General features: G+C 42.3%; 1 protein-coding gene across 1 annotated transcript in view; it reads right to left on the minus strand.

Moving 5' to 3' along the window:
- Positions 1-333: 333 nt before the first annotated feature.
- Positions 334-17290, minus strand: part of LOC120017462 (A disintegrin and metalloproteinase with thrombospondin motifs 14-like) — a gene marked incomplete at its 3' end in the record, with an annotated part of 100765 nt that continues 83808 nt past the window's right edge. Inside the window, exons 7-15 of the mRNA XM_038960218.1 lie at positions 13927-14032; positions 10815-10958; positions 8430-8562; positions 7652-7765; positions 6969-7117; positions 5601-5773; positions 2828-2961; positions 1496-1619; positions 334-344 (exon numbers count right to left, since the gene is read on the minus strand). Of these exons, the coding sequence (XP_038816146.1) occupies positions 334-344; positions 1496-1619; positions 2828-2961; positions 5601-5773; positions 6969-7117; positions 7652-7765; positions 8430-8562; positions 10815-10958; positions 13927-14032 (1088 nt within the window). The remainder of the gene's footprint in view (positions 345-1495; positions 1620-2827; positions 2962-5600; positions 5774-6968; positions 7118-7651; positions 7766-8429; positions 8563-10814; positions 10959-13926; positions 14033-17290) is intronic.

The following is a 17290-nucleotide window of genomic DNA, read 5'->3' on the forward strand; positions in this document are numbered from 1 at the left end:
TCAGCATGCCTACAGGACAACACAACAAGACAATATGAAACATCTTCAGCATGTCTACAGGACAACAAGACAATATGAAACATATTCAGCATGTCTATAGGACAACAAGACAATATGAAACATCTTCAGCATGTCTACAGGACAACAAGACAATATGAAACATTTTCAGCATGTCTACAGGACAACACAACAAGACAATATGAAACATCTTCAGCATGTCTACAGGACAACAAGACAATATGAAACATCTTCAGCATGTCTACAGGACAACACAACAAGACAATATGAAACATCTTCAGCATGTCTATAGGACAACAAGACAATATGAAACATCTTCAGCATGCCTACAGGACAACAAGACAATATGAAACATCTTCAGCATGTCTACAGGACAACAAGACAATATGAAACATCTTCAGCATGTCTACAGGACAACAAGACAATATGAAACATCTTCAGCATGTCTACAGAACAACAAGACAATATGAAACATCTTCAGCATGTCTATAGGACAACAAGACAATATGAAACATCTTCAGCATGTCTACAGGACAACAAGACAATATGAAACATCTTCAGCATGTCTACAGGACAACAAGACAATATGAAACATCTTCAGCATGTCTACAGGACAACACACGAAGACAAGGGGTTGGTCAGGGAGTTAATCCAATGAGCCACAGAATAACAACAGACCAGGGACGATGTCTATCATAGGTCTCAGAGTATCAGTGCTGATCTAGGATCAGGTCCCCCCCTGTCCATGTAACCTTATTCATTGTTATCTAAAAGACCAAAGTCCTACTCTGAGAGCCATGATACAGACAACCCCAGGCCTACTAGTGACTCTAACAGAGGAGAAACGTGTCTAATTATACTGTTGTGTGTGAACAGGTGATAGCAGTGTTTTGTGTTTAGTCTGTGTACATGTCAAGGGCTGTAGCTGTGTGAATACAGGGTAATAGTGTAGTGTGTTGTGAATACCCCTGCCGGTGACTCTTATCAAGAGTCAAGAGTCACCAACTGGGAATTCATAACACAGTGTGACGCACATTACACTCTGAGAAAAAAAGGCTTCCAAAAGGGGTTTTCAGCTGTCCCCATAGGAGAAACCTTTTTGGTTCCAGGTAGAACCCTTTTTGGTTCCAGGTAGGATCCTTTTTGATTCCATGTAGAACCCTTTTTGGCTCCAGGTAGAACCCTTTTTGGTTCCAGGTAGAACCCTTTTTGATTCCAGGTAGAACTATTTTGGATTCCATGTAGAACCCTGTGTGGAAAGGGTGTTCTACACGGAACTCAAAAGGGTTCTACCTACGGGAACAGCCGAATAACCCTTTTAGCATATCATTTTTCTAAGAATGTAGGAGAGGATTTTAGGGATTTCAAACTGTAATATCTATTTCTCAGCATCAAAGTATTGCTTGATAGTCAAATGAAATAACACAGTGTTCTGAACAGAAGTGTGGTTTCTCCCTGGTGACTGGCCAATGTTTACCTGTTTTCTTTGGCATCTTGGTGAGGGTCAGTTTGACAGTGCGACAGTGGGAGTTGTCCCCACCACAGACTCCACACTTGTCTTCTTGTTTGTACGAGCCAACCTCTTTGTCGCAGCCCACGTGCTGGGAGAGAGAAGGGCACAGTCAGTCAATCAACCAAGGGGAGGCTCAGTCTAGGCTGTCTGACTTTTACACTGACTGAGATTAGGCTGGGGGACGCTCAGTCTAGGCTGTCTGACTTTTACACTGACTGAGATTAGGCTGGGGGAGGCTCCATCTAGGCTGTCTGACTTTTACACTGACTATAGCAAATGAGGTATAGATAGTAAGAGGTATAGATAGAGAGAGGTATAGATAGAGAGAGGTATAGAACATGAGGTATAGATAGAGAGGTATAGATAAAAAGAGGTATAGATAGAGAGGTATAGATAGAGAGAGGTATAGAAAATGAGGTATAGATAGAGAGAGGTATAGATAGAGAGAGGTATAGAACATGAGGTATAGATAGAGAGGTACAGATAGAGAGAGGTATAGATAGAGAGGTATAGATAGTGAGGTATAGATAGAGAGAGGTATAGAAAATGAGGTATAGATAGAGAGAGATACAGATAGAGAGGTACAGATAGAGAGGTATAGATAGAGAGTGGTATAGATAGAGAGAGGTATAGATAGAGAGGTGTAGATAGAACGAGGTATAGATAGTGAGGTATAGATAGTGAGGTATAGATAGTGAGGTATAGATAGTGAGGTATAGATAGAGAGGTACAGATAGAGAGGTATAGATAGAGAGGTATAGATAGAGAGGTACAGATAGAGAGGTGTAGATAGAGAGGTATAGATAGAGAGAGGTACAGATAGAGGTATAGATAGTGAGGTATAGATAGAGGTATAGATAGTGAGGTACAGATAGAGGTATAGATAGTGAGGTATAGATAGAGGTATAGATAGTGAGGTACAGATAGAGAGGTATAGATAGAGAGGTACAGATAGAGAGATATAGATAGTGAGGTATAGATAGAGAGAGGTACAGATAGAGAGGTACAGATAGAGCGGTATAGATAGAGAGGTATAGATAGAGAGTGGTATAGATAGAGAGAGGTATAGATATAGAGGTATAGATAGAGCGGTATAGATAGAAAGAGGTATAGATAGAGGTATAGATAGTGAGGTGTAGATAGAGAGAGGTATAGATAGAGGTATAGATAGTGAGGTGTAGATAGAGAGAGGTATAGATAGAGAGCGGTATAGATAGAGGTATAGATAGTGAGGTGTAGATAGAGAGGTATAGATAGAGAGTGGTATAGATAGAGAGATAGCTATACTGTACATACCAGACATTCCCCCCGGGTGCAGACACTGAAAGGGTCTGTGTAGCTGCACCGCGTCCCATCATGCATCACCTGGTTCATGACCACCACCTCACCGGTCTCTTTGGACTGACAGCTCAACTCACACTTGTGAGCCTCTACACAGGTGAAGATCAATCAATCAATCAAATGTATTTTAAAAAGCCCTTTTTACATCAGCAGTTGTCACAAAGTGCTTTTCAGATACCCAGCCTAAGAAACCAGAGAGGAAGCAACGCAGAGGCAGAAGCACAGTGGATAGTAAAACTCCCTAGAGGATACCCAGTCTAAGATACCAGAGAGGAAGCAACAGCACAGTGGCTAGGAAAACTCCCTAGAGGATACCCAGTCTAAGATACCAGAGAGGAAGCAATGCAGAAGTAGAAGCACAGTGGATAGTAAAACTCCCTAGAGGATACCCAGTCTAAGATACCAGAGAGGAAGCAATGCAGAAGTAGAAGCACAGTGGCTAGTAAAACTCCCTAGAGGATACCCAGTCTAAGAAACCAGAGAGGACGCAACGCAGAGGCAGAAGCACAGTGGATAGTAAAACTCCCTAGAGGATACCCAGTCTAAGATACCAGAGAGAAAGCAACGCAGAAGCACAGTGGCTAGTAAAACTCCCTAGAGAAAGAAAACAAAATGAACACATACTTTAGTCCTGACTGAGGGAAGATAAACTAAATAAATAACAGAGAAAGTTTTCATTGTATCTCTGCTGCTTTCTTTCACCTCAGGAACACAAGGCCAGAGATGATAGAGATCCTATGCTCAGTTCACATGTGGGCGTCTGAAATGGTTACACTGCTGTGTGTGATGTAGATGTTCCTGTATGTTATTGACACCACAAATGTGCTATTGTTCTTTCAGGAAGTTCTAATTAATGTCCAGATACTGTCGACTTCTGTCAGTGTCTGTCTCACCAGCAGTAGTCTGACTTTAGACATTAATGAGGAAAACACTGAGTCACACACTCTACATGACCAAAAGTATGTGGACACCTGCTCGTCAAACATCTCATTCTAAAATCATGGGCATTAATATGGAGTTGGTCCCCCCCCTTCGCTGCTATAACAGCCTTCACTCTTCTGGAAAGGCTTTCCACTGTTGGAACATTGCTGTGGGGGACTTGCTTCCATTCAGCCACAAGAGCATTAGTGAGGTCGGGCACTGATGTTGGGCGATTAGGCCTGGCTCGCAGTCGGCGTTCCAATTCATCTCAAAGGTGTTCAATGGGGTTGAGGTCAGGGCTTTGTGCAGGCCAGGCAAGTTCTACCACACCGATCTCGACAAACCATTTCTGTATGGACCTTGCTTTGTGCACGGGGGCATTGTCATGCTGAAACAGGAATGGCCTTCCCCAAACTGTTGCCACAAAGTTGGAAGCATAGAATCGTCTAGAATGTCATTGTATGCTGTAGCGTTAAGATTTCCCTTCACTGGAACTAAAGGGCCCGAACCATGAAAAACAGCCCCAAACCATTATTCCTCCTCCACCAAACTTTACAGTTGGGACTATGCATTCGGGCAGGTAGCGTTCTCCTGGCATCCGCCAAACCCAGATTCTTCCGTAAGACTGCCAGATGGTGACGCGGGATTCATCACTCCAGAGAACATGTTTCCAGTGGCGGCGAGCTTTACACCACTCCAGCCGACACTTGGCATTGCGCATGGTGATCTTAGGCTTGTGAGCGGCTGCTTGGCCGTGGAAACCCATTTCATGAAGCTCCCGATTAAAATGTGTTGTGCTGACGTTACTTCCAGAGGCAGTTTGGAGCTCGGTAGTGAGTGTTGCAACCAAGGACAGATGATTTTACGCGCTACTCGCTTCAACACTCGCCGGTCCCGTTCTGTGAACTTGTGTGGCCTACCACTTCGCAGCTGAGCCGTTGTTGCTCCTTGGCATTTCCACATCACAATAACAGCACTTACAGTTAACCGGGGCAGCTCTAGCAGGACAGAAATTTAACAAACTGACTTGTCAGAAAGGTGGCATCCTATGACGGTAGGATGAGCACTTCAGTAAGGCCATTTACCGCCAATGTTTGTCTATGGAGATTGCATGGCTATGTCGTCGATTTTCTACCCCTGTGTGTGGCTGAAATAGCCAAATCCACATATTTGAAGGGGTGTCCACATACTTTTGCATATATAGTGTATATATATGAGTGTCTCCCTCCCATCCATCTTCATTTTATCTCATTGTTACAGCCATATTGTTCTTACTGTGCGTGCCGTGCAGCGGCTCTCTGCATTCTGCACATCTCATTGTTACAGCCATATTGTTTGTGTTAAAGAAAAACATATTGTAAATGTATAAAACGTATTTGGTTGATTTAGTATTGCTTATGTAAGATATATAATTAATATAGAAATGATTATTATTGTATGGAAACTGTGTTATTATGGTAAATATGTATTAGAATCCTTTTATTGCTAATTGGACACCTATTGGACATTATGGTTTCACCTTTTAGAACGGCAGGGCTTAATATATCAAGCCAATACTTTACAATGTGGTAATATCCAAAATGGCACCCTAATCCCTAAACAGTGCACTACTCTTAACCAGAGTCCTGGTCACAAGTAGTGCACCATCTATGGAATAGAGTTCGATTTGTGATGCAGACATTGACATTCTGAGTTTCTTTACTGTAAGTTTAACATGACTCACTACAACCCATTTGACCTTTGACCTTGGTCTAAAGTAGCGCACTAAAGGCCTAGTGTTCCATTTGGGAAGCAGGCCGTGTCCTACCATCTGGGTGTTCGTAAGGTAGCCAGGTGTGCTTGGTGTTCTTGTGGTATTTGTTGCTCCTCTGGACACACTGTTGAGCGCGGAAGTCTTCGTAGGGTCCGGCACACTCCTCCATGTTACACATCTGGTAATCAAAGGTGGACCCGGGGCAATCCCGACCGCCGTACGCAGGCCTGGAGACAGGGGGCGACAACACAGAAACAATAAACAAACAACCCGAGTAATTAACACCTATTGTGTATCCCAAATAGCACCCTATTCCCTATGGACCCAGGTCAAAAGTAGTGCAGTGATGGGCCTGTCGCCCAGGTTCAGTGATTAGATCCATTTAACTGTAATGTGGATCATGGTAGAACTGGGCCTGTCGTCCAGGTTCAGTGATTAGTTCCATTTAACTGTAATGTGGATCATGGTAGAACTGGGCCTGTCGTCCAGGTTCAGTGATTAGATCCATTTAACTGTAATGTGGATCATGGTAGAACTGGGCCTGTCGTCCAGGTTCAGTGATTAGTTCCATTTAACTGTAATGTGGATCATGGTAGAACTGGGCCTGTCGTCCAGGTTCAGTGATTAGTTCCATTTAACTGTAATGTGGATCATGGTAGAACTGGGCCTGTCGTCCAGGTTCAGTGATTAGTTCCATTTAACTGTAATGTGGATCATGGTAGAACTGGGCCTGTCGTCCAGGTTCAGTGATTAGTTCCATTTAACTGTAATGTGGATCATGGTAGAACTGGGCCTGTCGTCCAGGTAGTACACAGGGTTAATTGTTATTTAGATGACACGTACGCACATACAGTACACGCATAAAGTCACGCACGCACGGAAACATGCACACACACACACACACACACACACACACACACACACACACACACACACACACACACACACACACACACACACACACACACACACACACACACACACACACACACACACACACACACACACACACACACACACACACACACAAATATCCAAGGAAAGTTCAGCGTAAATAAAAACATGATCCCCTTTGACTTTCCTTCAGACATCCTCTGACACGTCTCTGACTAAAGACACAAAGTATCTGTGAACTACATGTCACATTATGTGCATGAATCATATAGCCTGTATATGGAAGTCCTAACAGGATGTAGGTAGAAGTCCTAACAGGATGTAGGTAGAAGTCCTAACAGGATGTAGGTAGAAGTCCTAACAAGATGTATATAGAAGTCCTAACAGGATGTAGGTAGAAGTCCTAACAGGATGTAGAGGGTAACGTCAGTAAGGAGACCTAAGAACCCACCCCAGAGCCAGATTTATACATCTCTATCCACACTACCCACAATGCCCCCCACCTGTTCCCATGTGACAGACACTCACACAGGGTTGTTACAAGTTCTGCTCCGGGAGCGTACTCCACCTCCACAGGTTCTGGAGCAGGACCCAAACTTAGTCCAGGACCCCCAGTTACCGTCATGGCCCTGAGGCTGGCTAGAGGAGCGCCAGATACAGTGGCCCTTGAAGCACCACTAAACAAACAGACAGGACACAGGAGAGTCAACAGCGCATACAGACATACAGTACATAGAATATCTGTCCATTCATCGGCCCTATTACCATTCAAACCATGGCTAGAATGGAGCCCTGAACATGTCCTGGGTCAGAGTTCACAACAACTGTTATGCTTCGAGCAATCCTGGCTAAAGGAACAGGGATAGAACATGAGAACGAACACTATTCGTCCATGGAGTATGATAGCTGATTAAATGCTCTTTTAATGCTAGTTAAATGTATGGGTAAGACGCCACCTGTGTTACACATCCATTGCAGATTGACATCAGTATATGTGGGACATAGAACAAATATATGCACCTACCAAATATTATTATTATAACATTCAAACGGGCCGATATGTTCTTTGTAATATTAATTTAGTAAAACTTCTTCAAGTAATTGTGTAGTTTTTGGAGAAGTGTTCCTAAAGATGAAGTATAGCAGTGTATATTATTAGCTCGATCTATTGTCATCAGAAATCCATGGTTTCTTTTTGAACCATTTCCCACCTTTGACGGTGCACACTCTGTCCCATCCACCGGCGGACCCTTCTTGGTCTTACAAAAGTACTGGTTGTCAGGGTGACTACACCACAGCTGCTTGCAGGGATCGTAGGTCCGGAACTATAGGAGAAGAGAGAGAGAGAGAGAGAGAGAGAGAGAGAGAGAGAGAGAGAGAGAGAGAGAGAGAGAGAGAGAGAGAGAGAGAGAGAGAGAGAGAGAGAGAGAGAGAGAGAGAAACAGAGAGAGAGAGAGAGAGAGAGAAAGTTAAGAAATAGGATGTCAGAGAGAAGAGGAGAGAGTAGGGAAGAGGAGGTCAGAGAGAACGGAAGAGGTGGTCAGAGAGAGAGAGAGATGAGAGGTAGTTAGTGCATTTCCGTGGCCAGTCTACGGGTCACCTAGTCTCTTCCCAGAAGTCATGGCCCCTCTGCAATCTCACACAGGGAAAGTAGAACCCAGCAAATAGCTTCCCACTCTATCTAATCCTATGGACCAGGGGGTTAGTAAGGAGAATGCAGGACCCTGCTCCATCTAAGACTAACCTTTGTAATATTTGAATCCCATCCTCAGAAGGTCAAAGGCCTGAGTGGTACTGAGTGCCCCATGCAGTCCTGAATCTGCGTCCCAAATGGCAAGCTATTCCCGATGGGCCCTGGTAAAAAGCAGTGCACTATATATGGAATAGGGTGCCATTTAGGACACACATTGACAGGCTGCCCCGTCACCAACGGTCACAGTTTTTATTCTCATATCTCAGGGGTCTAGCTAGCTGGTGGAGTGGACTTACAGCGGTGCACATCTTGTAGCCCACTCCGAAATCAAAACGACACTGCTCGTCCATGGAGTAGTTAATCCCAGGTAGCTCAGGAAGCTTGGGCCACTTGTGCTCAAAAGGGTTGTCCAGGAGACAGTCATAAGAGCTGGAGGGTTGAAACACATCAGAACAGAGACAGTCATAAGAGATGGAGGGGGATAAAACACATCAGAACAGAGACAGTCATAAGAGCTGATCAAATTGATCAGAAATACAGTGTAGACATTGTTAATATTGTAAATTACTATTGTAACTGGAAACGGCTGATTTTTAATGGAATATCTACATAGGTGTATAGAGGCCCATTATCAGCAACCATCACTCCTGTGTTCCAATGGCACTTTATGTTAGCTAATCCAAGTTTATCATTTTAAAAGGATAATTGATCATTAGAAAACCCTTTTCGAAATTATGTTAGCACAGCTGAAAACTGTTGTGCTAATTAAATAAGCAATAAAACTGGCCTTTAGACTAGTTGACTATCTGGAGCATCAGCATTTGTGGGTTCGATTACAGGCTCAAAATGGCCAGAAACAAATAACTTTCTTCTGAAACTCGTCAGTATATTCTTGTTCTGAGAAATTAAGGCTATTCCAAGCAAGAAATTGCCAAGAAACTGAAGATCTGGTACAACGCTGTGTACTACTCCCTTCACAGAACAGCGCAAACCGGCTCTAACCGGAATAGCAAGAGGAGTGGGAGGCCCCAGTGCACAACTGAGCAAGAGGACAAGTACATTAGAGTGTCTAGTTTGACAAACAGACGCCTCACAAGTCCTCAACTGGCAGCTTCATTAAATAGTACCCGCAAAACACCAAGTCTCAACGTCAACACTGAAGAGGCGACTCCGGGATGCTGGCCTTCTAGGCAGAACACCAGTCTCAACGTCAACAGTGAAGAGGTGACTCCGGGATGCTGGCCTTCTAGGCAGAACACCAGTCTCAACGTCAACACTGAAGAGGTGACTCCGGGATGCTGGCCTTCTAGGCAGAACACCAGTCTCAACGTCAACAGTGAAGAGGTGACTCCGGGATGCTGGCCTTCTAGGCAGAACACCAGTCTCAACGTCAACACTGAAGAGGTGACTCCGGGATGCTGGCCTTCTAGGCAGAACACCAGTCTCAACGTCAACACTGAAGAGGTGACTCCGGGATGCTGGCCTTCTAGGCAGAACACCAGTCTCAACGTCAACACTGAAGAGGTGACTCCGGGATGCTGGCCTTCTAGGCAGAACACCAGTCTCAACGTCAACACTGAAGAGGTGACTCCGGGATGCTGGCCTTCTAGGCAGAACACCAGTCTCAACGTCAACAGTGAAGAGGTGACTCCGGGATGCTGGCCTTCTAGGCAGAACACCAGTCTCAACGTCAACACTGAAGAGGCGACTCCGGGATGCTGGCCTTCTAGGCAGAACACCAGTCTCAACGTCAACAGTGAAGAGGTGACTCCGGGATGCTGGCCTTCTAGGCAGAACACCAGTCTCAACGTCAACAGTGAAGAGGCGACTCCGGGATGCTGGCCTTCTAGGCAGAACACCAGTCTCAACGTCAACACTGAAGAGGTGACTCCGGGATGCTGGCCTTCTAGCCAGAGTTGCAAAGAAAACGCCATATCTCAACCTGGCCAATAAAAAGAAAAGATTAAGACGGGCAAAAGAACACAGACACTGGACAGAGCAACTCTGCCTAGAAGGCCAGCATCCCGGAGTCGCCTCTTCACTGTTGACGTGATATAGGTCAGTGATACATGTCTCTGATAGGTCAGTGATATAGGTCAGTGATACATGTCTCTGATAGGTCAGTGATACAGGTCAGTGATATAGGTCAGTGATATAGGTCAGTGATACAGGTCAGTGATACAGGTCAGTTATATAGGTCAGTGATACATGTCTCTGATAGGTCAGTGATATAGGTCAGTGATACATGTCTCTGATAGGTCAGTGATACAGGTCAGTGATACATGTCTCTGATAGGTCAGTGATACAGGTCAGTGATATAGGTCAGTGATATAGGTCAGTGATATAGGTCAGTGATATAGGTCAGTGATACAGGTCAGTGATATAGGTCAGTGATATAGGTCAGTGATACATGTCTCTGATAGGTCAGTGATATAGGTCAGTGATATAGGTCAGTGATACAGGTCAGTGATATAGGTCAGTGATATAGGTCAGTGATACATGTCTCTGATAGGTCAGTGATATAGGTCAGTGATATAGGTCAGTGATACATGTCTCTGATAGGTCAGTGATATAGGTCAGTGATGTCAGTGTTATGTCAGTGACCAGGATTTGTGGAAAAGCTGTGAATTCTGGGAAGGTTGTCAGAAGGTTGTCAGTGGTATGGTGAAGGCTGCACCTACTGGATGTATCGGTTCAGTTCCTGTTTACTGCAGCGTGACCAGTGGTAGCGATGGAAGGCTGCTTGGACCAGTGGTGCCATGATACTCCCCATGCTGGTCTCGTCAGAACAACGATTCCCCTGTCCGTCATGTTCCATACCTAACCTGTTGAAATGGTACCTGAGTTATTGATGAGCAAAACACAGTATTACGCTCAAACACAAAGTCTGCGTCTCAAATGGGACTCTATTCCTTATATAGGGCACTACTGTTGACTCTCTATTCCCTATGTAGGGCACTACTGTTGACTCTCTATTCCCTATATAGGGCACTACTGTTGAATCTCTATTCCCTATATAGGGCACTACTGTTGACTCTCTATTCCCTATATAGGGCACTACTGTTGACTCTCTATTCCCTATGTAGGGCACTACTGTTGACTCTCTATTCCCTATATAGGGCACTACTGTTGAATCTCTATTCCCTATATAGGGCACTACTGTTGACTCTCTATTCCCTATATAGGGCACTACTGTTCACTCTAAATTCTCTGTATAGGGCACTACTGTTGACTCTCTATTCCCTATGTAGGGCACTACTGTTGACTCTCTATTCCCTATATAGGGCACTACTGTTGAATCTCTATTCCCTATATAGGGCACTACTGTTGACTCTATTCCCTACATAGGGCACTACTGTTCACTCTAAATTCCCTATATAGGGCACTACTGTTGACTCTCTATTCCCTATGTAGGGCACTACTGTTGACTCTCTATTCCCTATATAGGGCACTACTGTTGACTCTCTATTCCCTATATAGGGCACTACTGTTGACTCTATTCCCTATATAGGGCACTACTGTTGACTCTCTATTCCCTATATAGGGCACTACTGTTGACTCTCTATTCCCTATATAGGGCACTGCTGTTGACTCTCTATTCCCTATATAGGGCACTGCTGTTGACTCTCTATGCCCTATATAGGGAACTACTGTTGACTAGGGCTCATAGGCCTCAGATCAAAAGTAATGCACTATATAGGGAATACGGTGCGGTTTAGTACGTAGACAAATTCTCTGTGCTTAGGAACACTTACGATACTTCTTATAATGATGTAATGGTCCTGGCTAGACTAAGTAGAGCAGCAGCTCTAATGTAATGGTCCTGGCTAGACTAAGTAGAGCAGCAGCTCTAATGTAATGGTCCTGGCTAGACTAAGTAGAGCAGCAGCTCTAATGTAATGGTCCTGGCTAGACTAAGTAGAGCAGCAGCTCTAATGTAATGGTCCTGGCTAGACTAAGTAGAGCAGCAGCTCTAATGTAATGGTCCTGGCTAGACTAAGTAGAGCAGCAGCTCTAATGTAATGGTCCTGGCTAGACTAAGTAGAGCAGCAGCTCTAATGTAATGGTCCTGGCTAGACTAAGTAGAGCAGCAGCGCTTATGTAATGGTCCTGGCTAGACTAAGTAGAGCAGCAGCTCTTATGTAATGGTCCTGGCTAGACTAAGTAGAGCAGCAGCTCTAATGTAATGGTCCTGGCTAGACTAAGTAGAGCAGCAGCTCTAATGTAATGGTCCTGGCTAGACTAAGTAGAGCAGCAGCTCTAATGTAACGGTCCTGGCTAGACTAAGTAGAGCAGCAGCTCTAATGTAATGGTCCTGGCTAGACTAAGTAGAGCAGCAGCGCTTATGTAATGGTCCTGGCTAGACTAAGTAGAGCAGCAGCTCTTATGTAATGGTCCTGGCTAGACTAAGTAGAGCAGCAGCTCTAATGTAATGGTCCTGGCTAGACTAAGTAGAGCAGCAGCTCTTATGTAATGGTCCTGGCTAGACTAAGTAGAGCAGCAGCTCTAATGTAATGGTCCTGGCTAGACTAAGTAGAGCAGCAGCTCTAATGTAATGGTCCTGGCTAGACTAAGTAGAGCAGCAGCTCTAATGTAATGGTCCTGGCTAGACTAAGTAGAGCAGCAGCTCTAATGTAATGGTCCTGGCTAGACTAAGTAGAGCAGCAGCTCTAATGTAATGGTCCTGGCTAGACTAAGTAGAGCAGCAGCTCTAATGTAATGGTCCTGGCTAGACTGAGTAGAGCAGCAGCTCTAATGTAATGGTCCTGGCTAGACTAAGTAGAGCAGCAGCTCTAATGTAATGGTCCTGGCTAACAGTAAGGTGGATTTACAGTCAAAACTAACAGTACGGTGGATTTACAGTCAAAACTAACAGTAAAGTGGATTTCCTGTCAAAACAGTAAAGTGGATTTACAGTCAATGTGTAATCCAGTCAATGTGTAATTCAGTCAATGTGTAATCCAGTCAATGTGTAATCCATCAATGTGTAATCCATCAATGTGTAATCCAGTCAATGTGTAATTCAGTCAATGTGTAATCCAGTCAATGTGTAATCAAGTCAATGTAAAGTCCAGTCAATGTGTAGTCCAGTCAATGTGTAATTCAGTCAATGTGTAATCCAAGCAATGTATAATTCAGTCAATGTGTAATCCAGTCAATGTGTAATCCAGTCAATGTGTAATCCAGTCAATGTGTAATTCAGTCAATGTATAATCCAGTCAATGTGTAATCCAGTCAATGTGTAATCCAGTCAATGTGTAATCCAGTCAATGTGTAATCCAGTCAATGTGTAATCCAGTCAATGTGTAATCCAGTCAATGTATAATCCAGTCAATGTATAATCCAGTCAATGTGTAATCCAGTCAATGTGTAATCCAGTCAATGTGTAATCCAGTCAATGTGTAATCCAGTCAATGTGTAATCCAGTCCATGTATAATTGGACAAGCAGTCACACATAGTTGCTGCAGGTTAATTATTCGATGATAAACTTGATATAAAATAACTGCAATTACAATTTACTTCCTGAATTGACCGATTTGTAATGGAATAGACCCCCATCTGGAGTGTGTCTAAATTCTGTGTTTACCAGCTGTGTCCATGTCTCTGTTCCCAATGGCAGCCTACTTCCTCTGCAGTGCAGACAAACCCCCACACACAGCTCTTTGCTTGTATCCCTTTAGTTTCTTCAATGCTATGGGGCTCATAGGTCCCGTAGGCCTCTGGTCAACAGTAGTGAACAACAGGGAGGAGGGTGCCACTTGGGACGCAGCCTGTGTGCTGCGATGACTTACACATGTCCGGTCTCGTGCGCCACCACGAAGGCCGAGGAGAATCCGTCCTCGTGGTTCAGAGTGCAGCTCCTCAGAGGATGGCACATGCCTGTCACCGGGGCGTAACCTAGGCAACACAGATCACACACACAGCACTGATAACAAACCCGCTAGGCAGGCATATGCAGAGATGAAGGGTTGTATAGCTGTTACATCACACCTGGGTTCAAATACTACTTGAAATACGACTTACAATTAAAAATAAATATTACTTGAACCCAGGTCTGGTACATATGCCTCTCTAATGCTGTGATCAAACCATGGTTATGATGATGTGGTGGGGTTGGATGAAGGTGAGACTAGGCTGGCCTGCTTTTAGATGTCTGTCTGTGTTTCGGGAGACGTCTTCAATACCAATTTATCTAGTAAATCATACATAAATCATACTTTACTATCTTGGTCAGTGGTCAACTTCCTCTACAGCGAGGCCAATTAAGAACACATTGCTATTTGCAACGACAACCTGTCAAGAGGCATATAAAGTATCTATTGCATTTTGCAATAGTTTTGTGTACATGTGAAATAGCACGTAGAGTCTCCTGACACTGGTAGGTACTTCTAGTTGTCAGACTTCTCAGAATGCATGCACCTTTTTACAGGTAGTAGTTGTGTAAACAAAGCTACTGCGTAAACATTGCTGCTAATACAGGATGTTTGATTGACTTCGGCTCCAAGTGTTGTTGTTTTTTTTTTACATAAGAGAAAATGATGAATTATCCCAACAGAGACAACTACTAATTGGACATAAATCAGAACAACTAAATATGAAAATGAACACAGATTACTGTATATAAAGCATGTCGTCTTCATGTGTGGCTAAATCCCCAAATGGCACCCTGTTCCCTATATAGTACACTACTTTTGACCAGGGACCATAGTGCGCATCATAGGGAATAGTGTGCCTTCTGGGACAGATGCACATGAAGAAGACTTGCTTTATAGTCTGTGTTCATTTCCATAGTAGATGTTCTGATTTGTGTCCAATGAGCAGTGTGTTGTTGATAGCAGTAAGTGCGTGTCTCTGTTGTTAGCTGATAAGTGCTGCTGAACAGACGAGTAAAATACCCTTTAAAAATATACTGTGTCAATAATCAGGAAATGCCTAAAGGCAGGAAATTATGCTACGACAAAATTGAAAAACTGTCAAACTTTGAGAAAGGCCTGAAGATTTTGTCTGTGTACTTGCTTGTGTCTAAATTCCTCCTCTATGTGCTAAAATAGACAGTAAGCTTGAAAGGATTTTGTTAAACCCAGCACAGACAGACCAACACAAGCTTGTTAAAACCAAACACAACCGTATAATATAACCCAACAATACAGTAATGACACATATTTAAACACAAAGCACAAAGGACACATGAATACAACTACTATACACTATATATAACTACTATACTATACATAAGTACTATACTATATACTATACATAAGTGCTATACTGTATATTATATATAAAACTACTATACACTATATATAACTACTATAATATATACAAACTACTATACTATATATAACTACTATACTATATACTATATATAACTACTATACTATACTATACAATACATAAGTACTATAATATATACTATACATAAGTGCTATACTGTAAACTATATGTATATATATATATACACACACAACTACTACACACTATATATAACTACTATACTACATACTAACTACTATACACTATATATAACTACTATACTACATACTAACTACTATACACTATATATAACTACTATACTATATACTAACTACTATACTGCATATGAACTACTGTACACTATATATATATATATATATATATATATATATAAGTACTATACGATATACTAACTACTATAGTACATAATAACTACTATACACTATATATAACTACTATACTATATACTAACTACTATAGTACATACTAACTACTATGCACTATATATAACTACTATACTATATACTAACTACTATAGTACATACTAACTACTATACACTATATATAACTACTATACTATATACTAACTACTAAAGTACATACTAACTACTATACAATATATATAACTACTATATTATATACTAACTACTGAAGTACATACTAACTACTATACACTATATTTAACTACTATATCCTAACTACTATACTACATACTAACTACTATACACTATATATAACTACTATACTATATACTTACTATATATAACTACTATACTCTATATTTAACTACTATACTACATACTAACTACTATATTTACTTACTATATATAACTACTATACTCGATCAAGAGATGTGCAGCGATCCAGATTAGCTAAGTGTTTGTTTGGTTCAAATGCAACATTTTTGGGGGGTTTGTTGTTCAAACAAATGATCATGCTCTCTGACCATGTGAAGACCTTTGGCATGCAGGTAAAAAGCAGAAAATGCAGACACAGACAGATATTGATGATTGGGGCTGCTTCAGTTGGCCATGCCCCAAATGCCAATCTATTCCCTATATAGAGGACTACTTTTTTGACAAGAGCTCTATTGGCCTTGGTCCAAAGTAGTGCACTACATAGTGAATGGGGTACCATTTGGGACACGTGCTCTGTGGTGATTAGCTAGAACCCAGTTGTAATGATGTCACTATAAGCACATTTGAACCAGTTCTGGTTGTAATCTGGTTGTTGTAATGGAGCTATTTCATCTAGCTCTGCCCGGTGGGAAAGAACTACAATGAACATGGCGGCACATGGTGGCATCCAATGGTTATGTAGTTCTATCAAATGATCAGATGGTTACGTTATAATGGTTATGTTATAATGGTTATGTAGTTATACCAAATGGCCAGATGGTTATGTTATAATGGTTATGTAGTTATATTAAATGGTCAAATGGTTATGTAATAGTCGTGTTATATTTATATCCAATAGTTACTCTGTTTATAGGAAGATGACGTTCCCTATGATATGCCACTGACATAAAGGTGTCCTATAATCCCCATGATCACCGTCAGAGTTGGGCTCAATTCTATTTCAATCAAGTCTGTCAATTCAGGAAAGAAACTGAAATTGGAATTGACCCCAAACCTGGTTTGAATGACTTAGTTAGAATGGCTTAGTTAGGCTTAGTTGTACTTAGTTAGACTTAGTTATACTTCGTTAGAATGGCTTATTTAGACTGGCTTAGTTAGACTTGGTTGTACTTATTTAGACTGGCTTAGTTGGACTTAGTTAAAATGGTTTAGTTAGCCTTAGTTAGACTTAGTTTTACTTAGTTCTACTTAGTTCTACTTAGTTCTACTTAGTTAGAATGGCTTAGTTAGACTTAGTTATACTTAGTTAGAATGGCTTATTTAG

Source organism: Salvelinus namaycush, chromosome 22 (assembly GCF_016432855.1).
Source record: "Salvelinus namaycush isolate Seneca chromosome 22, SaNama_1.0, whole genome shotgun sequence".
In the NCBI taxonomy this organism is placed as follows: domain Eukaryota; kingdom Metazoa; phylum Chordata; class Actinopteri; order Salmoniformes; family Salmonidae; genus Salvelinus; species Salvelinus namaycush.